Source organism: Toxorhynchites rutilus, chromosome 3 (assembly GCF_029784135.1).
Source record: "Toxorhynchites rutilus septentrionalis strain SRP chromosome 3, ASM2978413v1, whole genome shotgun sequence".
Taxonomy (NCBI): Eukaryota; Metazoa; Arthropoda; class Insecta; order Diptera; family Culicidae; genus Toxorhynchites; species Toxorhynchites rutilus.
The window spans coordinates 202,551,426-202,577,341 of NC_073746.1; the positions used below are offsets into that span (position 1 = coordinate 202,551,426).

Sequence of the window (25,916 nt, forward strand, 5' to 3'; positions counted from 1 at the left end):
GTTAAATAAAAACTATTAAACAACTTTTGGCATTTTCTTTTTATTCATACTTCGAGCCCAAGCCCGTATGCTCGTACCTTCCTCTTTACCCCGTCCATAAGGTTCTGTACAACGTCAGGTTGTAGTTTTTTTTTTAACAGAAATCCATTTTCTCTTGAAGTCCGCCTCCGATTTGACAACTTTTGGGTTCTTCCGGAGGGCCTGCTTCATAATCGCCCAATATTTCTCTATTGGGCGAAGCTCCGGCGCGTTGGGCGGGTTCATATCCTTTGGCACGAAGGTGACCCCGTTGGCTTCGTACCACTCCAACACGTCCTTTGAATAGTGGCACGAAGCGAGATCCGGCCAGAAGATGGTCGGGCCCTCGTGCTGCTTCAATAGTGGTAGTAAGCGCTTCTGTAGGCACTCCTTAAGGTAAACCTGCCCGTTTACCGTGCCGGTCATCACGAAGGGGGCGCTCCGCTTTCCGCAAGAGCAGATCGCTTGCCACACCATGTACTTTTTGGCAAACTTGGATAGTTTCTGCTTGCGAATCTCCTCCGGAACGCTGAATTTGTCCTCTGCGGAGAAGAACAACAGGCCCGGCAGCTGACGAAAGTCCACTTTGACGTAGGTTTCGTCGTCCATTACCAGACAATGCGGCTTCGTCAGCATTTCGGTGTACAGCTTCCGGGCTCGCGTCTTCCCCACCATATTTTGCCTTTCGTCGCGGTTAGGAGCCTTCTGAACCTTGTATGTACGCAGGCCCTCCCGTTGCTTGGTCCGCTGGACGAATGAACTTGACAAATTCAGCTTATTGGCGACATCCCGGACCGAATTTCTCGGATCACGTCTAAACTGCTTAACTACGCGCTTGTGATCTTTTTCACTGACGGAGCATCCATTTTTGCCGTTCTTCACCTCCCGGTCGATGGTTAGGTTCTCGAAGTATCGTTTTAGTACTCTGCTGACCGTGGATTGGACGATTCCCAGCATCTTACCGATGTCCCGATGTGACAACTCCGGATTCTCGAAATGAGTGCACAGGATTAATTCACGACGTTTTTTTTCGTTCGACGACATTTTTCCAAATTTACGAAAAATTGACAGTGAAGCATGGCCAACGTGATCTATACACTTTTATCTGATTATAAGCGAAAGCTGAAGATATAATTCCTAAAAATTAAATTTCTACAGCGTTTTTTCCGTGATGCAATTTGATGTGACACACCCTTTAAGATGACTAACTCTCATCTTCTTCCTTCCCTCTTAAGATTAGCTAAACAAAGCAATGCTCGACGTTCACGAACACCCACATTCACAAATTTTCGCGTCTGTAAATTCTAAAGTTTTCGAGTCTATACAGGACATACATACAGACAAACAAACCTTCGGGATTTATGTAAATTATTCAATCTTTATTAATAGTAAACTCATCGGTACTAAAAATTTCTGATTCTAATACACGTGATGACACATCGTTCTTATTGAATACCTCGTCAGTATCGTAGTTTCGACAATCATTATTTGAGATTTTTTTGAACATCGCTTTGAACATATGTCGATCCATATTGCTAGACAAATAATATAGAAAAAACCAAGCTGAGAAAGGAAGTCTTGTAATAACTGTTACATCACGTGAATTGACTGACCCAGGACAGGAAAAAGAGAATATGAAAGCGTTGAATTTATCACATCTGAAAATAAAGCAAATCTTGAAATTGTGTATGACTGATTGGAATATATTTCATACCTCCCATGATAATACAATATGATTAGTCTCCAAACAAGAGCCACTATAGAGATGCTTATAAGTATGAGATACCAAAACCATAGGAAAGTGAAAATTTTCTCGTTGATCACGTTGAGTGCCATTATACAAAGTGCGTCATGTTTCTGTATAGTACCGGAGGGACCATACTTATGGAAATGGCATTTGGTCACTTTTGGGAATACCGTATCCAACACATCCACCGTTCCAGAAAAATCTTCTCGCATAACTTGTTTCCCGAGAGAATAAAACCGCCCGCCAAGGAATAGATTGGTGCCCCAGACTTGCATCAGAGCGTTCACTAAGTTCAACATTTCACAGAAAATATGCTCGAAGGCCCAAATATTGTTAGTTCTTAAATGGTTTTGGAAAGCTCTACGTACCGATGCGATTTTCTTCGTGAGTTCTAACTGCGAGTATAGAGTATACTTATTTTCGAGTACAACGTTTTTATAATTATGATAATACTGTGATATTTCTACCATTTTCAGGCCAGTTACGAGCATTTTGATTCGTCCACCTAAAAGCGAAGTAGAAGTAGAAATTCATTGAATTATGTTAGTTTTGAAGGATGCGCTTTTATGTAAATTTTGTCAAATCCGGGAAATTGTAATTTTAAATTTTGTCATTTTTCTTTTTTTTAAGTTGGTACTACTGCCAGTGGCCCAAATGTCAATTTTGCGCGCGATCAGTCATTTAGTTTGTTTACAGCATCATTAAGAACAAGTTAACTTTTTTTCTTGGCGATTTTTTATAAGGATAATTCTGTTGGTCAAAGTTATTATGTGAAAGTTTGTGTTGCAAACAAAATTACTTGTGTCGAAACGCTGAAAATTAGGCATTCACGAAAGAAAATTCGTGGCAAACAGCCAGATTTGTGGAAGGATAACACTCGCATTTCGCACCACGATAATGCTCCGAACGATTATTGTGAACGAATTTTTGACCAAAAATAGCACGAATGTGTATGAACCAACACCGTACTCTCCAGATATGGCCCCGTATGATATGTTCCTTGAGCTTGAGCTTGGGTAGACTGTACACTTCGTGGTTGCTCTCCGTGATTGACGTAATGGCAAAAAGAACACACTTGGGAGTAGCAAATCATTCTCATTGTTCAAGTTTCAGCGATTCAAGCTTTGAATAGTCAATAACGACGCCGGCCATGTCCTCACAGTCACCAGGGGAAAGGAAGGAATGTTAGTATGATATTCGCCGCTCGAAGGCCAGAAGGGTCGCCCCTATAAGATTGGTTCCCTAGTGATTATCATGGTAGGAATAGTTGGATAGAATCTCATGTGTCACAACGTGCAGCAGAGATTATCCTGTAAAATTGATTGGAACGGCTAGTTATTCTATTATTTATCGCATGTACTTTTTATCGGAATCAAATCGCAACGGCGGTGAGTTAACCCTGGGAAACCTGAAAAGGTAAAACAGAGAACTCTTTTAAAATCATCCGAACCGATAATAATAATAATAATGTTTATTAGGTTATAAGCTGCAAGCCCGTTATCCCTCTTAAAAACAAAACATGGAAACGGAAATAAAACACAATTTAACTTATACATTTAGTTGTCCTCTTAAAAGTAATCGTAATCTTCTCCGAATTTCTTCTTGCAGCATGTTAAACTCACGCATGAATCGAGTTGTTGGTTCGTGCTGGGTATAATTTCTGGACCTCAAGGTTGGTGCTAAAATTTATCCGTTCGTAGAGACACGGACTTCTTATCCGTCCGCTCAACAGTTTACATAAGAATATGATATCCGCGATTCTGTGTCTGCTTCTAACAGTATCCAGGTCTATCAAGCAGCAGATATCTTCGTATGCTGGCTGGTATTGCGGTCGCCACACTACACTCGCAAAGTCGAGTTTGGAACGTACAAGGCTCGTGTAGATTCTCAGAATTACATGCGGGTCAGTGAATTCTTTTCCAAAGCGACGAGTGAGAGCAAATAGTTGCAGCGCTCCCTTGACTATTCGTTCTAGGTGGAAGTTAAACGTGAGGGATTGATCCATCGTCACGCCTAAGTCTCGAACACACTCTACTCGTTGAAGATCCATACCTCCCAGCCTATAGTTGAAAGTTATCGACTGAGCTCTCCTGGTGTAAGTAATAACGGAGCATTTGCCGGGGTTTACACTTAGTTCGTTGCTCTCGACGAATCTCCCAAAATTGACTAAATCTCGTTGAAGATCCATACCTCCCAGCCTATAGTTGAAAGTTATCGACTGAGCTCTCCTGGTATAAGTAATAAAGGGGCATTTGCTGGGGTTTACACTTAGTCCGTTGCTCTCGACGAATCTCCCAAAATTGACTAAATCTTGTTGAAGTAGAAGGCAATCATCGATGTGTTTCACGGGTAGGAAAATCTTAACATCATCCGCGCATATGAGCACTATTGCGTTGGACAAGCTTGATGGTAATTTATTCATGACCATGACAAACAAAATAGGCTCCAAATGACTACCCTGCGGAACACCTGAAAAAACACCGAAGGGTCTAGATGCGTTTTTTGTGCACTTTCACATACTGTGTTCTGCTCTCCAGAAACGTCCTAATCAATTCGTACACTTTTCCATGAATGTCGAAGTCAGCCACCGCGCGCATCATGATGCTTATTCCTACCACATCGAGAGCCTTGCTCATATCTGTATATATACAGTCCACCTGATACCCTTTAGATATATAATCCGTGACGATCGCAAAATTAGCATAGGATCGTCACAACTGACTTTCCTTTTACGTGTTCTGTTCGGAGTTTTCTACTGGAGAGTTTCGGATTGAGGTACTGCACCAGTTTGAGGTATTTACCAGATTGATTTTATTTCTGTCGTTTTGCTTACAAGAAAGTTCTTAGCCTAGTGTATATAATAAATGGTTCAATAATTCCAAGAGAGGGAATTCTTGGGAATTGTATTCTCTCCAGATATTCTCAAGCTGGAGAGAATACAATATCGTTGCTTGCGTATAGCCATGGGGTGTTTGCATTCGACACATACGATGAGTCTCGAAGTTTTGGCAGGAGTACCCCCGCTTACTCTTCGGTTCACAGAATTATCCTCCAGATTTCTCATCCGTTGCAAGATCATGAATCCATTGGTGATTGATAACTTCGAAAATCTACTCCAACTGACTCCTCAGTCAAGTTTTATGTCTTTATACCATGAGTACCTTACCCACGACGTGCACCCTTCACCAGGCATCTCCAACCAAGTTTGCTTCCCATACTTCTGCAATTCCTCTGTCATTTTTGATCTGTCCATGCGACAAAAAATCCATGGAATCCCAGATCACCTACGCTCCGATTCTATTCCGCCGATATTTTCGGCAGAATATGGGAAAGTTAGATCTGATAAAATGTTCTTTACTGACGGTTCATTCATAAACGGGTCCACTGGCTTCGGCATCTTCAATGAAAATTCCAGTGCCTCTTTCAAACTCAAAGATCCTTGTTCCGTGTATGTCGCTGAACTGGGTGCGATATATTACGCATTAGGGATCATTGAAACATTGCCCATCGACCACTATTTTATTTTTTCAGACAGTCTCAGCTCAATAGAGGCAATCCGCTCAATGAAAGTTGATAAATGCTCATCTTACTTCCTAACAAGAATAAGACAACTATTGAGTGTTTTGGTCGAAAAATTATTCAAGATTACCTTAACAAGGGTTCCCTCTCATTGCTCGATTCCGGGGAATGAGAAAGCGGACTCGCTAGCTAAGGTGGGCGCTTTAGAAGGCACACTTTTAGAAAGGCAAATTGCTTATAATGAATTTTTCCACATTCCTCGTCAGTATACGCTCGTAAGTTGGCAGCGCATGTGGAGTGAAGATGAGTTCGGTCGTTGGTTACACACGATTATCCCTAAGGTCTCGACGAGTGCATGGTTCAAGGGATTGAATGTAGGTCGTGATTTCATTCGCGTGATATCTCGGCTTATGTCCAATCACTACAACCTAAACGCGCATCTCTATCGCATTGGGCTCGCAGCAAACAATTTTTGTGATTGTGGCGATGGCTACCACGACATCGAGCATGTTGTCTGGTCGTGTATCCGGTTCCATGCTGCTCGCTCTCAGCTCTCTAGAGCACTGAGAGCACAAGGCAGACAATCGGATATCCCCGTCCGGGATATCAAAGGTAGCCATGATCCTGATCTTCTGCTTCATCTATACCTGTTCCTCAGAAACGCCGATGTCAACGTTTAATGATTTTTCTTTCGTTGTGTCCCCGTTTCATATCCCTCCTATCCAAACGATAAACTTTTACTTAGTCGCGGCAATACATACATACACTCTTTACAGATACACGGGCCAAAGGTTGTGCAGTCCACTGATCATTCAACAAGAGCCAAAGGTTGTACCGCTTATGACAACTCTACACGAGCTGATGATTGCGCCGGCTAGTGACCATTCTATCCTGGATTCCTCGAGTGGAGAAAGACGCACCACGCTAGATATGGGGTACAGACTAGGGGGGCGTTGCTGATTAATGGTCAGCTGCATCCCAATAGGAAGTATCCCGTGTCGGGCACACGTACAGAGCATTGGAGACAGCAACATCCGAATTACGAAAACACTTGTAATACTAACCTCGAGCCAACCGCGAGTAATCGGTTACATATTACTAACATAGTTGTAAGCAAACATTGTCGAAATATTGAACTCCCGGCCCCGTTAGGCTGACGTCATATGAGCCTTAATAAAAATATATATTTTGGATAAAAAAAAAAGAGAGGGATAGCTATAGTTACGCTATGCTATGTGCCATTCGTTAATAGTAAACAGATGTGGGTCAGGTCGCAATGCGATGCGGAGGGCTGAGCATTGCACTTTGTGTTAATGGTAAACAGATGGAGGTTAGTGAGTCATGTCGCTTAGCGCTAGGGCGCTTGGGACTTCTCACGTTACAAATAATGAGTATGGATTCGGGGAAGGAGAGTGTGTCACATTGGGTGGTTTATGACATGGAAATGGGAGAATGAATGAATCGGTATTTTATTGGAAACATATGGTCTAGTGTGGGAATGAGGATATCGGCACAGCACACCTACCCCCTCTTGGGAAGAATGGTGTACGCAAGTAACCATTCGTTATTTATAATTATTCTGTTTTTTTTTATTATTATCTTATTATTCTATTTTTATGCACCATTTGCTGTTGTTTTGATATTTTATTTTTTATAATCACATTTGGATGTTCTATGCCTACGATTTGAAATGGTCCTGAGTATACGGGATCCAGTTTTCTTCTGTTCTCTATTTTTAGCCATACGTTATCACCTATCTTTACATCTAATGGGTTTGATTTTTCTAGGTGATTTTCTGTTCTCTTTGATTTTGCTTTATCAAGTAAATTTTTAGCTTTCAGGCATGCGGTTTGAATTTTATGTTTTAATTCTGTAATGTATGAATCTGTGTTATATATAGGATCGATTTTACTTGTAATATTTGTAGGAAATTGAAACTGTCTTCCATATACTAGTTCAAATGGTGAGTATTTGTGTTCCGAATGTGGGGTTGTATTGTAAAAAAATGTGTAATAAGCTAACCATGAATCCCAATCATCATGTTGCTCATTTATAAAATGTCTCAAATATTCGTTTAGACATCTGTGATTACGTTCTAAACTTCCTATTGTTTCGGGATGATATGTGGTTGAAAATTTTTGGTTTATTTGAAGTAAACTGCACATATGCTGAAAAACTTCATTTTTGTATTCGGTTCCCATATCTGATTTAACAATAGATGGACAACCATATTTTAAAATTAGACTTTCTACGAATGCTTTAGCTAAAGTGTTTGCTTGTCTGTCGACTATTGGTGCTACTATAACGTATTTTGATAGTTCACACTGGATTGTCAGTGCATATCGATTACCTTTATTAGTTCTCGTAAATGGACCGATTGTATCCATTGAGATTATTTGAAATGTTTTTTCTGGTGTTATTGTGTGGGTAAATTGTTCTTTTGTTTTAATCGTGTGCCTATTCTGCTTACAGAAAAGACATGATTTTACGAATTTCATAATAGTGGACTTCATATTAATCCAATACAAATTTCTTCTCAATTTCTGGGTAAGCTTATTTATACCGACGTGTCCTCCTAAGGGTGTCACATGGTTTTCTTTAATAATTCTCATTATTTCGTTTTCATCATTGATAATTTGTGCTGGTTGGTAGATTATAATTTGAACGTTCGTTAGCACTTTGTTGCATGCGTCTTTAAAATGTTGCGCTTCAATCATTGAGAATATAATGTTTGTTTTTGCAATCGCTAATTGCGTGATTTGTAATTTCTTGGCCATATCGTTTATAATGTTAAGGTACCTTTCGATGTTTATTTGGTTTAATGCATAAGAGAATTACGCTTGAGCAATAATCTTTTTCACATTTTTGTTATAAATTGTCGCATATAGGTCGTCTTGATGCGTTGAGAAAATAAGTTTTGGTAGGTTGAACGCATCGATATTATTAATAGAATCATATGCCATAGGGTGATCAGTCTTATTAGCAATTTGAGTTCTATTAGGAGTTTGTTGATGTGTTCGAGTCATGGATCGTGTTTGGACCGGTAATAATTTTAGATTTTTGAGTTCTTCAGAATCTATATTGATACGTGATAAAGCGTCAGGCCCGACATTTTCTTTTCCTTTCACGTATTCAACGTCGAAATTGAATTCTTCTAAATCTATTCTCATTCTGGTCAATTTTGATGAGGGATTGGTCATTGAAAATAAGTATACCAATGGGCGATGGTCAGTTCTTACTACGAATTTTCTACCATATAAGTAAGGTCTAAAATACATGATAGCCCAATGTATAGCAGTGAGTTCCTGCTCTATAGTTGATTTGTTACTTTCACCTTTCGTAAATGAACGGCTTGCGTATGCTACTGGTAAGTCTATATCGCCATGTTTTTGTGCCAATACAGCACCGCATGCTATTTTTGATGCGTCTGTGCTGAGGATAAATGTTTTATTGAAGTCTGGAAACTTTAGGATTCTGGGCGATAGGAGATTATTTTGAAGTAATTTGAAAGCTTGTTTACAGTTTTCGCTCCAAACGAATTTAACATTTTTCCGTAACAAAGCATTTAAAGGTGCAGCTAAATCAGCGAAATAAGGAATGAAACGTCTGTAGTAATTGCAAAAGGCTACAAACCTTCTTACTTCGTCTGCTGATTTTGGCTCGGGATAGTTTAGTGTTGAAGAATATTTGCTTTTATCTGGTTGAATTCCCTGTTCGGAAATGTGATGTTCTAAATAGGTTACATCTGCACAGAAAAAATTACATTTTCCAGGGTTCAGTTTCAAATTAAATTTTTGTAATTTTTCAAAAACTTTTTCGAGATTAGACAAATGATGTTTAATTGAGCCTCCAATGACAATTATAGAATCTATGTATAAAAATGCGCTTAAGGCAATGGTCATCATTCTTTGAAAACTGTTCGGTGATATGTTCAAACCGAACGGTAATCTATTGAATTCAAAATGACCAGTTGGTGTAGAGAAAGCGGTGAATTGTTTAGAGTGTTCATCAAGTTCAACTTGGTGGAAACCTGACATCAAGTCTAGAGTCGTAAAATATTTAGCTCTACCTAGCTGATCTAAAATATCATCGATTCTAGGCAGAGGGAATTTGTCGGCAACAATTTTTTTATTCAGTTGCCTGAAATCTACGACTAGACGCCATTTTTTGGAGTCTGTTGTTGACTTCTTTGGCACCAAAAGTATGGGGGAGTTATATGGAGATACGGACGGTTGAATTATGTTGTCAGTCAACAGTTTGTTTACTTGTGAATTGATTTCTTGTCGGTGAACTTCGGGTGAACGATAATTTTTAATGTATACTGGTGTGTTTTCAGACAAATTTATTTTCTGCTTATAAAAATTGTTGCTTGATAATGTGTCTCCTTCTAAAGCAAATATATCATTGAACTTAGAACATAGGTCCAATATTTTCTGTTTACATGTTTCAGGTGTATCTGTTAAATTTAGTTCTTCAAAAAGTTTTTTGTTTCGGTTACTTTTGTTCGTTCTGTTAAAACTGAAGACGTCGTAGCTTTGAAGTGATATGTATGTTCTTTTAAAGTTTTTGTTTATGCGAATTGGTTCAATGTTCGTATTGATAAATTTTATTACATGATGTTTAGAGTTTACAACCGTGTTTGCACAGTAAACTCCTGGTATGATTTCTTGTGATAGTAAGACGTAGTCGTTATTTATTTCTTGTGTAAAAATTTGTTTGAAAACTTCGCATCTAGGTGGTATAATAAATTCTCCGTTAAGGTTATCTTCAATAGGTATTTCAATTATTTCTCCTTTGTTAGCAATAGTTAAAAACCATGTATCGTAGCTTATCGAACATCTGAATTTCGACAGAAAATATCTTCCGAGAATTCCATCAGTAGGTATTGAAAAATTTGAGTCTACAATTTGAAATTTATGCTCAATTGTTGTTCCGTTAGGAAGTAAAATTTTTGTCGATGTTGTACCAAGGGTTTCTGTTTGTATGTCATTTATTCCTGAAATACGGCATTTTTCTGAAAAATTTATGTTTTGTGTAGATTTAACTGTGTTTATTTTAAAAATAGAAATTTCAGCACCGGAGTCAACGAGAAGAGTGGACTCTGATGTTGAAAATTCTAATTTCAGGTAAACAAAATTACTACATGTGGAGTTAATTTGGAAACATCGTTCAGTGATTAATGAGGGTAGGTCATTACTTGACCTTGCATTTGCCGTTGCGGTCGGGTAGGTTGTTCCTGTAGAACATCCTGATATTGACCTTGACTTTGTCTTGGGTCTTGTCCAGTGCCAGTGCTCATGCCCCCAACGGTTATTTGCTGGGGGTTCAGCGCGTTTCCCGATTGTGCTAAGAAAACGCGCGAGCCGTTGTATCGTGTCGAATTGAATGGTGCCCTGTTCTGCGGGTGTCGATTATAGTTTTGATTATGTTGTTGTCTCGGATAGCCATTATTGTTGTTTGTGTTCCTATGCGTTGAAAATGGTCTAGGTTGAAATCTATCGTTCCGTCTAAAGTTGTTGTTGTTATGGTTAGAATTATTACGGTTTCTATTTTTATACAAATGTCGATTCCCTTGATGTGGGTTATTTCGGGAATTTTGCGTCCGATAACGCATTATGTTGGCATTATCGTTGTGCGGCTGTTCGTTTTCATTTATTGTCTCGATCGCTGCAGATAGTGTGCTAAATTGTCCTGCTTTAAGTATCAGTTTGGTTTCGTGATTTCTCACTATCGCCTGCGCCATTTTTGTGACTTTTTCTAGTCTTTTAGCAAATAATACTGCTGTCGCGGCTGCTTTGAAAGATAGTACTTCGTTTTTACGTATCAGCTCTACTAGTTGTTTAATAGCTTGGTGGAGCTCCTTTCCTTGTTCTAAAATTAATTGATTCTCGACTGTATCTTCTATTTTTGATATTTTTGATAGCTTAGCTTGTTTGCCTTATCTATTCCTTTATTTAATATTCTCTTGGAAGATCTATGTTTCTCTTTGGCTTTTAGTTCGTTGTAAATCTTCCTCAACTCGTCGAGTGATTGTTTCATTTAGCCTGTCGCTACCGTTGGTTTAGTTATACCTCGGGTGAATAAATTCACCGAAAATTTGAATATATATATATATATATATATATATATATATATATATATATATATATATATATATATATATATATATATATATATATATATATATATATATATATATATATATATATATATATATATATATATATATATATATATATATATTGTACAGGTTTGCGCTATTGAAAACGATCGATGCGTTTGTATAAATCTTGTCATATAAAAAAAAAATTTTTTTTTTTGAACATGAATTAGCGATATACATTTATCTATATTTGTTATGTGCTTTTGCGTTCCATCGTGACGAGTTTATTCGTGTTGAACGGTCCCAAGTCTTTTATTCAATTAACACATTGCTCAATGGCTTACTGCGCGGGGTTTTTTTTTACTTAACGCATTGTTCAATAGCTTACTCCTTTTTTTTTCGCTTAGCACATTGTTTATTGCCGCTACTGAGCGGTCTGCCGTACTTTATTTTCACGCGGTGTTCGTGGCTGGTATTGAGCGGGGGGCCACACTTTATTTTCGCGCGGTGTTCATGGCTTCTACTGAGCGGGGTGGTCACACTTTATTTTCACACTGTGTTCATGGCTTCTACTGAGCGGGGTGGTCACACTTTATTTTCGCACTGTGTTCACCTGCGGGTCACCGTTTTGATTCGTGTTTTTCTAATCCAGCACCATCACTGTTATATCTGATATGTCGTAAATTTTTTGGCACTTTTTCCGAACACTTTTACACTTTATTAATCGATTCGTTCGATAACTCTAAGTCTGTTCCGAAGACTTAGACTCTGTTCACGGTCGCCATATTCTGTTCGGAGTTTTCTACTGGAGAGTTTCGGATTGAGGTACTTCACCAGTTTGGGGTATTTACCAGATTGATTTTATTCCTGTCGTTTTGCTTACAAGAAAGTTCTTAGCCTAGTGTATATAATAAATGGTTCAATACTTCCAAGAGAGGGATAGCTATAGTTACGCTATGCTATGTGCCATTCGTTAATAGTAAACAGATGTGGGTCAGGTCGCAATGCGATGCGGAGGGCTGAGCATTGCACTTTGTGTTAATGGTAAACAGATGGAGGTTAGTGAGTCATGTCGCTTAGCGCTAGGGCGCTTGGGACTTCTCACGTTACAAATAATGAGTATGGATTCGGGGAAGGAGAGTGTGTCACATTGGGTGGTTTATGACATGGAAATGGGAGAATGAATGAATCGGTGTTTTATTGGAAATATATGGTCTAGTGTGGGAATGAGGATATCGGCACAGCACATACGAAACCATGCTGTGCTACTGAAACACGGTCGATAATACGTTCGTAAAGGCGAAAGTAAACAAGTCGTTCAAATAATTTTGGTATCGCAAACTGGATTGCAACACCCCGGTAGTTTTCAGCATCTGAGCGAGGACCCTTCTTATGGATTGGAGTAATGTGCAAGATGTTCCACAGCGGCAAGAAGTAACCGGGCGAAAGCGACGAATTGAATAGCGTAGTCAGGGGATCAATAAGTTCTTCCTTGATTTCTTTCAGAAGTTTTGCGGGGAGCCTATCTGGTCCTGCTGACTTACCCGAGTCTAGATCCGATAAACCTTGTTTCACTGCACTTCACTGTCGATTGAAGAGTTGACAATACTCGGGTGGTCGTTTTGATAAACGCTCTTGAAATACTCCGCAAAGAGCACGGTGGTCTCCTGTCTGCAAGTTGAAGATCGGTTACAAACTTCCAAAAAGATTTCGGATTTTCCTTTATCCCATTCTGAATCCCATTGATGTAGACTTGATGCGCTTCCCTGTGTAACACTTTGAACGATCGCAATAACTGTTTGTAAGAAGCAACATTTTCTGGGGTAGAATTCTTTTGCATTTTTTTCAGCGCTTTACGTTTGTCTTTGAGAACTCTAATAAGAGCCGATGAGAACCATTTCGGGTACCGGGTTGTCGATCTTGGGTAGTGCCTGTAAAAAGGGGCGAACCTTGCGAAAATGGCGAACAGCACGAAATGTAGCGACATAACGTTGAAGTCTATGACTCAGTGTCAGTGATGAATACCAAATCCAAATATTTATTGTTTTGATTCGGTATACAAGTAACAGCTTGCTCAGGTAAGAAAAACGAATAATCTCCTTCTTCAATATACAGATTCCAATTTAAATTCGGTAGGTTGAAGTTTCTCTATAGAACTCCAATAGCGACGGCGAAGAGTTATTTTTGGGAAACCTGAGAAGAAGGTTCTAGAGAAGGGAAATCCTCTAGAACCAATCATCCTAGCAATGTATTCCGTTATTCAACGCGCGAAGTCTCGATTCAACCTTAATCGCGGCGGGGAAGAGTTCTTCGGGAAACCTAAATGTAACCGAGAAAACTTCTTTAGAACTAATCGTCCCGGTGATTATTCCGTTATTCATCCCACGCGCTTCATACAACTCCAATCGCAGCGACGGAGGGTTGTCATTAGGAAACCTGAGAAGGTAACCGAGAGAACTCTTCTCAATTCAATCGGACAGGCGATTTATTCCGTTAATCATCGAGCGTACTCTATTACTTAGAATTTTAGAATTTTAGGTTTTTATATTTTTTAGAAATGTTGGCCCCGTATGACTTTTTCCTATTCCGAAACTCAAATTGCCGCTTGTTCGTTAGAAAAAGTGTATTGCTTCAAAAACGGACCGATTTTGAGGGCGATAATATAAAAATTGATTATAAATAAAGCAATTTCTTTAAAAACACAAATTCCCGATATATATTTGATAGAATGTATAATGTACATTGTTTAACATCCAAAGAGGTACTTGGGTGATATGATGAATACCTTCCCTACACAAATGTCTTCAAACATTTAAACGTATACGCCGGTATTCTCAATATGATCTCACGATCAATCGATCTCATCTGAACTTCACCATCATTTAGCAGTTCACAAACTTCAATTATATTCCGAAACCGCAAAGATTTGAAATTTGTAGTAACCTGTGAAGGATAGTTCTCAAAGATGATGATTTGATGTAATAGAGATGAGATATCCCTAGACCAAACCATGTACATAACATAAAAACTTCGTATATAAATCATACATTGATTCTGATGGATATATTCACCTTCAATCGATCGCCAAAGATAATGAGGGGCATAGAACATGATGGCCTGAAGGAAAAGTATAAACGGTACCCACTGATAATAGGCATGATGTTTCACAGGCTCTTCGTCGTTCATGTGTCCTACTCCCGGATGAGGAATATAGTTCTCTTGTAACATAGATTCGTTGAAATACCTCACCACCGTGAATGTTGTGGTGAAAAAACAAAACGTGTTAATAACGTGCTCCGGGATCGATCCTCCGGTGATACATCTTATGTGTTCACCTATGTATTGTCTGAAAAATTAAAAAAAAACTTCTAATTAGATGTACTGTTGGCGTAAAGTTGGCAAAGTATGTATATGAAAGACGTGTACATTACACAGTAACCATTTTCAGGCGTAAGAGTATTCCTTCCGTACCATTGCATTTGATACACTACACAGTAGCCATTTAGGCGTAAGTGTATTCCTTCTTTTCTTCCATTGTTCAATTAGACCGAACAGCGGAGACAGTTGATATGATCTTTGTTGTGTTATTAATAGCACAACAGCTCGATGTTTCTTGCAGAGCAGTAAACATTTGTGAAAAGTAGTTGAAACAATTCAGAAGCAGTGATTTTCTTTTGGATGATAAAGAACATTGAAAACCAGAGGCAACGCGTGACCAACTGAGCTACCTGCTCAATTTCATTAGCAACATTAAAACAACAATATTGCGACTACAGATTTTAACATTTTTATTTCTCAACATTTATCTATAGAGTAAAACCAGTTTTTGTACTGTTTTTTATGCGAATTTTTTTGTGCGATTTTTTTGATGCGATTTTTTTGATGCGACTTGTTTGTGCGGTATTTGAAAAAACACGATATCATCGGTCATTTTTTTCTATCTTTGACATGTATTTTATCCCTCTACATAAGGACTGTCTGTTAATTTCCATTCCCATGTTTTGTTTTTTTCGTTTTAAGTTGTCAGTAGGAGCTTATTGATAGGAGCAAAGAGTTAATTTTATGATCTGTGCAAGTGAGTAGGCCGCTTATGAGAGTGAAAAAAGGAAATCGAATGTTGATCACAAATGGAATCATTGGGATTTGGGTTATTTTCTTAAGGAAACTTTTTTTTATGCGGTCCCTATCCACCACATAACAAAAAGTTTTTTTTCAAATGGTTTGGCGAACACGTTTTTTTTCCACATCACCTACACAAAAATAGGTTTTCCTGTAAAACAAAAGAATACTACGGTCAACTATGAGCGCAAACTTGAATTCCTCATAAAATAAAGGCATCGGCATTATCTCATAAAGGAAATCTTTTTACCACAGTCATCATCATAATCCCGAATAACCGTTTCTGGTCAGATCTCGACCGCAAATAATTCTTGATCCGTCGAACATCAAAAAAAGTTCTTTCAACGGTTGCCGTTGTATTAGGCAATGTCAGTATCATTCTGGCCAGCCAGCCGGAGAAGGTTTGATGCAGGTTTTGTCCAACGATAATCGGAATAATGACTATAATTTAAAAAGATTATTACTAAGCTTCGCTTCATTGAATTTCGAGTGGTATGAAATAAACATTTTCAAATTCCCAGTAGGTAATGCGACATCGATGTCGGCAAATTTTTCGTGATCCAACAAAGCGTCGAATTTGTATTCATCTATTTCCTTAAACCGTTTCGTCATTTCGTCAATAATTTTGTCTATACAGAGCGGACTCGATTATATACAATTTTGGACTTATTTTCACTGTATATAATCGAGTCAAAAAAAAATTTTTTCATATCGATTTTCATGCATATATTTTTCATTTTTTGAATATTAAAGAAGAATTTAATTTTTGATTCGTCTCCTTAAAGTCATAAAATACCTTTCTCTTTAAAAAAACCGAATTCATTCAGGAGGTGATAGAGGATAATATTTGATGAAAAAAATCCTTCTACGCTAAACTGACCAGAAGTCCCGCATTGCAACAAAATGTCCCGCGTAAAATTCCGTCCCGCGAAACGTCCCGCATTTGGCAAAAGAAACGAAAATGTCTCGAGATATCAATATATTTCAATATCACAATTTAATCATGTTGATTTTCTTAAATGGATGAACCTCAAAAAAACAACTTTTATTTGGCAGACTGTTCAAGAGCGCATCTAATGCATCCAATATTAATACGTTGAACTGGTTTCATCGCACCGACATTGGGCTTTTTGTTTAGAGAGTGTCAACTGGAAGCGACAGAAACAAAATTGGAAAATGATTTTTATAAAAGTCCCCTATTGATCCGCAGGTACCAACGTGAGTCAGACGAAAATCTTTGGTCCCTTAGCTCGGTCAGGGCTTAACGTTTTAAATAAGCCAGAAGAACTAGTGTATAACTAACATGCCGGGTGTTCGGGTTCGATTCCCGTTCTGGTCGGGGGAATTTTTCGTCAAAGAAATTTCCTCCGACATGCACTGTGATCACGCGTATTCTAGAGCTTGCCACTCAGAATGCATTCAAGGCGTGTTATTTGGCATAGAAATCTCAACTAAGTACTAATAAAAATGACGCAAGTAATACTACGTTGAGACGGCGAAGTTCCTCTAGGAACGTTAGTGCCATTGAAGAAGAAGAAGAACTAGTGTATACTCGACAAGAAGAGGCAGAGTTGTTTGATGAAGTATCGTAAATGAAGCGCTGGGCGGTCTTACGGAAGTTGGCCGGAACCTGAACCCTGGCCGATGAAAAGATGTATATCGGCATGTTATATTACCTTTTCGTGGCTTTGGTGGTTGTCTGTCTCTCTATTATGGCCATTCGCTCAAAAGTTTTTTATCGGGCGCAGCCGGGGATAAAAAAAGGTTGGGAAGGTTGGTGGTCTTCGCGACTTAATAAACGTAAGATTTAAAGAAAATTTGTTCCTATAAATTATCTTTCATCGCCATCCGAAATTAGTCAATTATTTTGAATGCATACGTTAACACTAAAATCGATGAAAAATGAATTGGAATTTTCGAGCATTCCATTCGGTAATTTGAAGAAAATTGTAGAATTTGAATCGTGCTTGCCAGGCGTAAATGCTCTGATTGAGCGAGTGAATTTCGGGCGTAAACAAAATCTAAACCACCGAAAAAACACAAGTGCCGATACTCAGGAAGAAATAATACTGATCAGTTTTATGGTTTATGTTCACATAACGTACCGTTCTGAACCATATTTCGGACAACATCATATTTCGGACACTTTGTTCTAATATCTTGAAATGCTTAATGCACTGATGATATAACTATCAAATTAATATCACAATTGCTTCTTTAGAGTAATCCCTTGGTTTTACTATCATTTCACATGAGAACTACATTTAAATTATAACATAATCGGCAGAAAACTTACAACACTACTCATTATCGTTTGTGTTTGACGTTTCCTTAGCGTGAGCACGTAGAATTTACCCGTTCATAAATATTCAAATTTCTCTCGTGTTTCATTAGTTCTCATCATCGTTAACAGTTTACTATGATTGCTCGGTAAGTGTTTCGCAGTTGACTATAACATATAATCAAGTATAATGTAATTTTCGTCCAAAAAATTACAAAATAAAGTGTCCGAAATTTGAATTCAATCTGTCCGAAATTTGATTTAGTGTCCGAAGTTTGATTCTTATTCGGTTCATGTGAAAAGCATTTTATTCGATGATTTTTTATGTTTTCAATCAAATAGGTACCAAAGTAGAAAGCTTAAAAGCACATTGAATTATTAAAAAAAAAAACAGGAAGTGGTTTATATCTATGGTATAACCGCAAGGGTGACGTAGGACTATCGTTGATTTAGAGATCATTTGTTTGAAGTTGAATCTGAATTCATTCTGAATGAATGAATATTTGGAGAACTTCGAAAACGAGAGCGTTACGTTGGAGGCACAAGGTTTTATGCATCTAATATTGAATACGGAAATATCCTACTGATGGGGAAGAATAATCTTCAGAAGCTATCCTGTTAATTGCGTTTGATTGAAAAATCACAAAACCAAATGTATTTGGTCACAGTGTTACATGGATAGAAAACATTCAAATAAACTCTTTCACATGAATGTAATTGTAAATTCCCAGAGGAACTGGCAGATTATTTTCAGTAACGATTAGATATTTCCACATTTTCCTCGATACTGGAAGCCCACCAGTGGTTAATGATAACTCTATAACCATCTGTTAATAGCACTTGATTGAAACATATTTGGTCACAGTGTTACATGGATAGAAAACATTCAAATAAACTCTTTCACATGAATGTATTTTTAAATTCCTAGAGGAACTGGCAAATTATTTTCCAGATCTTTCTCGATGCTGAACGGCATCCAAACGGAAAGAATTCCGTGCATGTATGTGTTTGTGTGTAGCGGGTGCTTCGAGATCTTCCCGGGGAACCGTTTTTGGCATCACTCTCCTCCTGATGGATTCCCTTCTGGCCTAAGGTGCACAAACAGGCTCTTGGTGACACCGTTCATCCGCGCTTTCATGATAAATGAAGAGCTTCACCACAACAGCGACAACATGCTCCAATCGCTGTTCAATTAGAACTGAGTGGATTTCCGAGCGGCGCTCGCTTATATACCGATTGGTGATTTCAATAGCCTGTTTTGAAAGCAAATTTAAGACTATTGAAACAAGTTTTTGGATCAGAAAGAAAAAAGTATAGAACGCATAGACATTTTATCTTTCGAATGAAGGGTTTATCATACCATTTCGTTCAGTTGTTTAAGAGATATTAACACTCAAAGTCTCGGTCTCCGGCATAACGCTTTCGTTTTCGAAACTTTGATTTTACACCCCGGTATAGAAATGAAAGACGTAGTCCTACGTCAATATCAACCAAATAATACCTGTGCATAAAGTTTAGATCTGTTTTCTGCATCATATGCCTTAAGCGTCCGAAATATGATTCAAAACGGTATATACATAACGTTTTGTTTTTTTGTGTCCCGCGTTAGACCTCTGACCATCTGGTCACTTTATTCTACGCATATGTTCGAATTTCAACAATGACAGAGTTATATAACTTTTTTTGGCGTGGGACTACGTCTAACCGGAATATATGGGGGGTAAAATGAAAACCTAAACACCAAACATGTAGGAAAAAATTAAAGATTTCGAATGCTTATAACTCGAATAATGACTTAATATATCGGAAAGATGTTTGCATAAATTGATAGGAAATATTTCTACGCATATACCAAAACTAAAAAAATGTTATTTCTCCTGAAATAAGCAATTGAATAACTGTAAAATGTCAAGAGCTATTTAAACATCCTGGCTGGCCCGATTAACATGGCGTTTGTCCAAATTCTTTACTTGACCAACAAATATGTTGAATTCAATTGATTTCGAAAATTGTTTCATTCAATCAATAATTTAATCAATACAAACAAATGATTACTTAGCCAACGATAGACCCACGTCAACCTACTTTTTTGTTTCGGACTCTGTTGCCTCAAACTGGCTCTATATTAAAAGCACGCTACAGAAGTTGTTGAAAAGTTGAGAAAATTTAGTATAGGATATAGTTGTGAAAAATCTAAATTTGTGGATTTAAGTAACATTTTAGAAGTGAAAAACTTCAAAGTTAGTATTTTTAATGTGATATTATAAATTTTACCTTCAAAATTCATATTGATTGATCGTTTCTATCAATTAAATTACAATTTAATTCTCAAATCTACAATTTGTTCTTTGACACCCAACTTCTATCGATCTTAATTTCGCTGCAATATCGATAGAAACAATTCCTGGTAAAAATTCAAGCAAAATTTTCAAAAATCTCGATTTTTACCCATTGTACATATAAAATCCACTTAAATTTCACCTTAACGTTGAAAGGTAACATTTTTTCTTGAAATAAGTCATATTTTAAAAAATAAAAAAATTTATTTCGGATAATCGAGTCCAAAATTGTGTATAATCGAATCACATATAATCGAGTCTGTATATAATCGAATCCGACCTGTAATCGATTCATATGAACGACGACAATTGATGACTCTGGATGTAATAAAAGTTTTAGCATCAAAGACACTGTCGCCAAGGTAAATCTCAAACGTGTGCTATATATATATATATATATATATATATATATATATATATATATATATATATATATATATATATATATATATATATATATATATATATATATATATATATATATATATATTTTGATTGAGGATTGAGTTCCAGATATATATATATATATATATATATATATATATATATATATATATATATATAGAGAGAGAGAGAGAGAGAGAGAGAGAGAGAGAGTGATCTCCGATTAATCGATTGTTTGGGGTGATTAATCGTATCGAATAACAAACTGCTGAAAAGTATTCGATTAGCTGATGAACGATCAATTTCAAAAATCGGGGATCACTATGTATATATACTGGGTTAAAGTTGTCGAATGAACAAAATCGATAAAAACGCTTGAATTAAAACCACATATCAACGAAAGAATACCACCACATCCACAGAAATAATTAATGAATTTGTTCGTTCATTTATTTGCATCACGATCGCTCGGGGTGTTTGGGCTGTGTACTCTCGCGGTCTCGTGCCCTCTCTCAAATTTTAATGACGCCAGGAATAGAAAGAGAAACTGAAAGGGAAACGATAACAACCACCAACAAACACTGAAGAGTGGTGGTGTGTATTTTCCATCGTTTTCATTAGTTTCGTTCAGCAGAAATAGTGAATCGAAAATGTCATTTTTACGAAAGGCGGCGCATTAGTAGTAGTGATCGTTTCATATGTAGTTGGCTGTGTTTACCCTGTGTTTGGATGATGGCGGGTTCAGATGAATGGTTTGAACCCGGTAGTCATTACTGCTTATTTCGTAGCGTCAAGGCTGTGTTGCGCGCGGATTGAGGTGAAGTCAAATGTAACTATCAGATTATATTCTTCACGTTGAGTTGCCGGATTGAGTTCCACCAAAATAGAAAATAAAATAAAGATATTCGAGATAATATAGAAATCACAAAAAAATTACCTTCGATAATTCCATGATACAAATGTGAAACAATTTATACATAATACAGTTTAAACATGTGGACGAGACGCCTCTGTGGAAAACAATCGGAAAAAATAAAAAAAAATTATGGGTTATATCTATGATATAAACGCAAGGCATATTTTTTAATCAATAGGCGTTTCGTAGCAAATTGTTATCACAATCATCACTAATCATCAAATGGTATGCGTAGAAATTCAGAGGGCAGTAGATATGAAGGCATATCTTTCAATGCAATCTTGAATAACGTAACGTTGTGTTCGTATCAGCTTTTGTAATCCGTGTTAGAAAAACACTTTTCGGCGTGCAAAAAAAGCATGCTTGCATGAATCAACAACTTCAACTTCTACTTTTTATACTATAGAGGCTTTAAACTTGGAAGTTCATTCGCCTCTAGTGTCTGCACGATTTTCTCAGGTGCCTAAGCTTAGAAGACCGTGTTAGGGAAACATATTCTAGTCTGCACAAAGACAAGCGAGTACAAAAGTACTCTAAGTTTACATTTATTTGCAATGCCTCTAGTGTCTGCACGATTTTCCCAGGTGCCTAAGCTTAGAAGACCGTGTCAGGGAAACATATTCTAGTCTGCACAAAGGCAAGCGGGTACAAAAGTACTCGCAGTTTACATTCATTTGCAATGCCGATTTCTCCAGACACCTTGGTTCTGAAGTCTGTGTTGGGGAAACACATTTCAGCCAGAAAAAATGCCTCCGACTTGCATGAATTTGCAATGCCAATTTCCCAACGCTTCTTGGATTTGAAGTCTGTGTTAGAGAAACACATTTCCGTTGGAACAAAAATGCCTCCGGCTCTCATGTATTTGCAATGCCGATTTCCCCAAAGTTGTTTGGTTTTGATGGCTCTGTTGAGGAAACCGTAAATCGGGCCAGTCAAAACGAGGTAATTAGAGCGTTTAGATAACGCTTAACATTTTACAGTTATTCAATTGTTTATGTTGTTATTGTTATTGTTTAAAATTTAATAAAACATTTTTTACAATAACATTTTGTTAATTGCAATACATGCGTAGGAATATTCCCTGTCAATTGATGTGAACATCTTTCCTATCCAGTAAGAAATGTTCGAGTAATATACATTCGAAATCTTTCGTTTTTTTTCCTGCATGTTCTGTGTTTAGGTTTTCATTTTACCCCCCATATATTCCGGTTAGACGTAGTTCCACGTCATAAATTTACTAATCAAATGCTTTTTTTCCGTTATTCATATTCAACTTCGGAAAACGGTATGTTATTTGCGGAATCAGCCAAATTCGTGCTGCTCTAAAAGAATGAAAGCGCTGCTCTGCGATTTGTCATCGATCAGAACTAGCTATAATCAGACAGGACAATATCTGAGGAACACTCGGTGGGTTATTTCCCATCTAAGTGCTTCATACGGGGTTTTATCGGCTTTGCAACATGTAGCCGGCTGTTGTTGTGTTGCGAAATCCCTTTGTCGAGTTACCGTTTCTTTCTGCAATGTTCGACTCAAACACATCAATCGATAGCGATTTCTTCGCACTTTTGCGTTAAGTTCGATCAACCTTTTTATAACATTCTCATTGAATCAGAACATTCTCTGAAGAACATTCGTCTGAAGTGTCCTAATCATTACACATTACACCCTCAATGTCCATGATATTTTTACAAAAATATGATAAGGTGAAACCATGAACCCACATATTTTTATTGAAAATTGAACACCGAACATGAAAAGTTTTTCCTTTTTATTGATGATAATTTTGCTACAGGTTACAACAATAATTGTCTATGATTTTGTTTGAATACATTTGAATTCAAACAAAATAATTTTAAACAATATTGACAATATTAAGTACCCAATACTCGTGCCGGTATTCCAGAACATCTCTTCAGATCACCTTAAAAATCACTCGACATTTTACTACGAAAATGCTGTGTGATGTTTTAATTCACTTAGCTTTAGCTCCCATTTCAGAAATATAGTGTTTACTTTGGAATTCTTCGTCAATACTTATATACACACAGGGTGACCATCATGCGGAATCGGTGATTCATTTCGTTATTCTTTCAGACTTATAAATGGAAGCTGTTTCATGTTACTGTAGTATCCAAAATCTTTCTTTCGATGAGATTGATATTCCATACTTTACATATTTTGAGTATGCCACTACACTTGCCTTGATGTTACTAGAATTGAACACACTAATAATACCAAAAACGTTGCCCGGTAGTGAAATTTAAATGCTATGTTATCAATGCATATTGCTTTGTTTTTTAATTTCAAATGAGGAAAAAGTACGGAAAACGTATTGAACATGTTTCGAACACGTCGGAGAACGAAAAAGTGGAGTAAAGTTTAAAAACTAATTTCAGCGAACATAACCCGGACGGATACGAGATAACAAAATTCTTATCACTGCGTTTATCTATCAGTTTCACTTCGTTATTGATAGCAAATGTGAAGCTCGAAGAAGATACGGGTCATCACTTAGACGTAATTCTTGGTTTTCGACACACTAAGGGTTGAAACTAAGGTTGCATGATTTACCAAGAAAGAAAAATTATGAACATAACTGCATTCGAATGCTTACTCAGAAACCACATTCGATGACTAGCGATTGGTAAATTGTCTGGATATGTTTGTTAGTGCTCTACATTATAAGCTTGTTGTCAGTTGATCCCATATAATATAAGAAATTATTCCATCATAAATTTGTTTTGGATTTAGGGTAACACGGGGTGAGTTGGACATTGGACAAAAAGTACGGCTCAACTTGGATTTTTTTGAAATGTCATTTTCTTTTATTGTTGAACCGTATGTAACTAACGTAAAAAAGCTTTGGTAAAATTCGACAGGTGGAAGGAAACGGTAGCATGAACACAACAAGCACTTTGATTGTCAAAAAATGTGAGTCTTCCGATCGAGGTTTTAAGGTTTTTCCCGCTGATTAAACAAACTTTTCGTGTATTGTGCAGTAAAGTTCTATTCGCCTACAGAGAAGGAACAACTTGATGCAGCAAAACTGTAAGTTTGATAACAATAAATGGAATTAATTGCATTTCAATTTTTGCATATTGTGTGGGGTGACATAGACATGTTTCTGTGGGGTGAATTGGTCCTACAGGTACGAAGTTTTTCTTTGGTCTAATCGATTCCAGATGCCGCGGAATTACAAAAAGTGGATGGGCAGATAACGTTGGAAGAAGGAGGAGATTGAAAGTGCAACGCAGGCCATCAAAAACGGATTTTATTTGTGAAAGTGTTTGAAAATGCTCAAACAACAGTGAAAAGATCCATGCAGAATTCGAGATGGTCTCAATCCAATTTGTCTGGTCTGGAACCTGGCAAAAACACCTGGTATCGATCCCAGAACACTGTTACTGATTGTAACATTATCCCAAAAAACTTTACATGAACATAAGTATGTTTTTTTTTTGGATGAAACACACACTGGACCAAATCACCCCACAGACGGCCCAAATCACCCCGCATCAAATTTTTATGTCCAAAATCATTCTATCTTCTCTATCTATCAAAATCAATATATCATGAAATCTTTTATTTTATGATATAATTGGTAGTTTGAAGCTTGGTATAATGATTAAACATTATTGATTGAGAGAAAACAAGTGTAGCTCAGTATACAATGTGACATTTTTTATTTAGCACGTATTGGTTTGGAAATATTAGGCGATTTGCTTAGGTGGTCCAAATTCCACCCTTTTTTATCTCACCAAAATATCTTCAGATGTCAAGGAAGCAGATTCCAATAACTATTCAAAGAGCGGGTATCGACAGATGATGTTGTTGCTAAGTCGCTAGTTACAAAGGGTAGGTCAGTCAATATCTGAAATCTAAGAGCCCCCGCAGACTGCAGACTGATTTGTGGGCCGATAGTTTGGTCGGCTTCTTAATCATTACGGAGAGGTATGCATGTGCACACATTACGCCGATTCAGTTGGGTCGGTTTTTGCACCAGAAGGCCAACCCGACTAAACTGTTGGTTGACACAAAGTCTGTAGTATGCGGGGGCTCTAAAGCGATGGACTCTTTGACATTTATGGAAACCCCTGCAAGTCATCGATACGGGAACATCAGCGTTGCACCAACCACAGCAACTCTCCACCCAGGAGAGAATTAGTAAATATCAGTTTCAACCAAGCCTACCAACGCCTGATCTTGAACTACGTTGTCATCCGATACTTTTATCTAGCACAAATAATGCACAGCTGACTGTCTATTACAAGAATGTTCACGAAATGTTCTCTCACTTCTCGACTGTGAGTTTGATACTTACAGAAACGTTGGGCCTGATCACGAACATCACTGCCGCGTACGCTGGCACGTCACGTACACTTCACTTAATCTTTTTGTGTCTATCATCATTGTCACGGACAGTTGCGTGTAAAAATGAATCCGTGAAGTAAAAGTGTTCATTCCTGTTTATAAGAGACATGTTGGTTGCA

At 37.5% G+C, this 25,916-nt stretch overlaps 1 protein-coding gene across 2 annotated transcripts; it reads right to left on the bottom strand.

The window, feature by feature from the left end:
* Positions 1-1,378: 1,378 nt before the first annotated feature.
* On the bottom strand, positions 1,379-23,793 carry LOC129780421 (innexin inx7). Of its 2 annotated transcripts, XM_055788688.1 has the most exons (5): positions 23,627-23,793; positions 14,459-14,733; positions 3,126-3,173; positions 1,733-2,270; positions 1,379-1,676 (listed from the first exon to the last, which is right to left on the bottom strand). In XM_055788688.1, the coding sequence occupies exons 1-5, from the start codon at positions 23,764-23,766 to the stop codon at positions 1,391-1,393; spliced, it is 1,287 nt and encodes a 428-aa protein (XP_055644663.1). In that variant the 5' UTR covers positions 23,767-23,793; the 3' UTR covers positions 1,379-1,390. The 2 variants fall into 2 exon arrangements, with proteins under 2 accessions (XP_055644663.1, XP_055644664.1); XM_055788689.1 differs by lacking the exon at positions 3,126-3,173.
* Positions 23,794-25,916: the final 2,123 nt, after the last annotated feature.

Excerpts from the sequence above, each read along its gene's own strand:
- LOC129780421 (XM_055788688.1), bottom strand. The coding sequence starts at position 23,766 with ATGTTCAATACGTTTTCCGTACTTTTTCCTCATTTGAAATTAAAAAAC. Across the intron at positions 14,734-23,626 it reads TCAATTCTAGTAACATCAAG|ACAATACATAGGTGAACACA; the intron begins GCAAGTGTAGTG and ends TTAATTTTTCAG. Across the intron at positions 3,174-14,458 it reads TCTTTGGCGATCGATTGAAG|GTTTCCCAGGGTTAACTCAC; the intron begins GTGAATATATCC and ends TTACCTTTTCAG.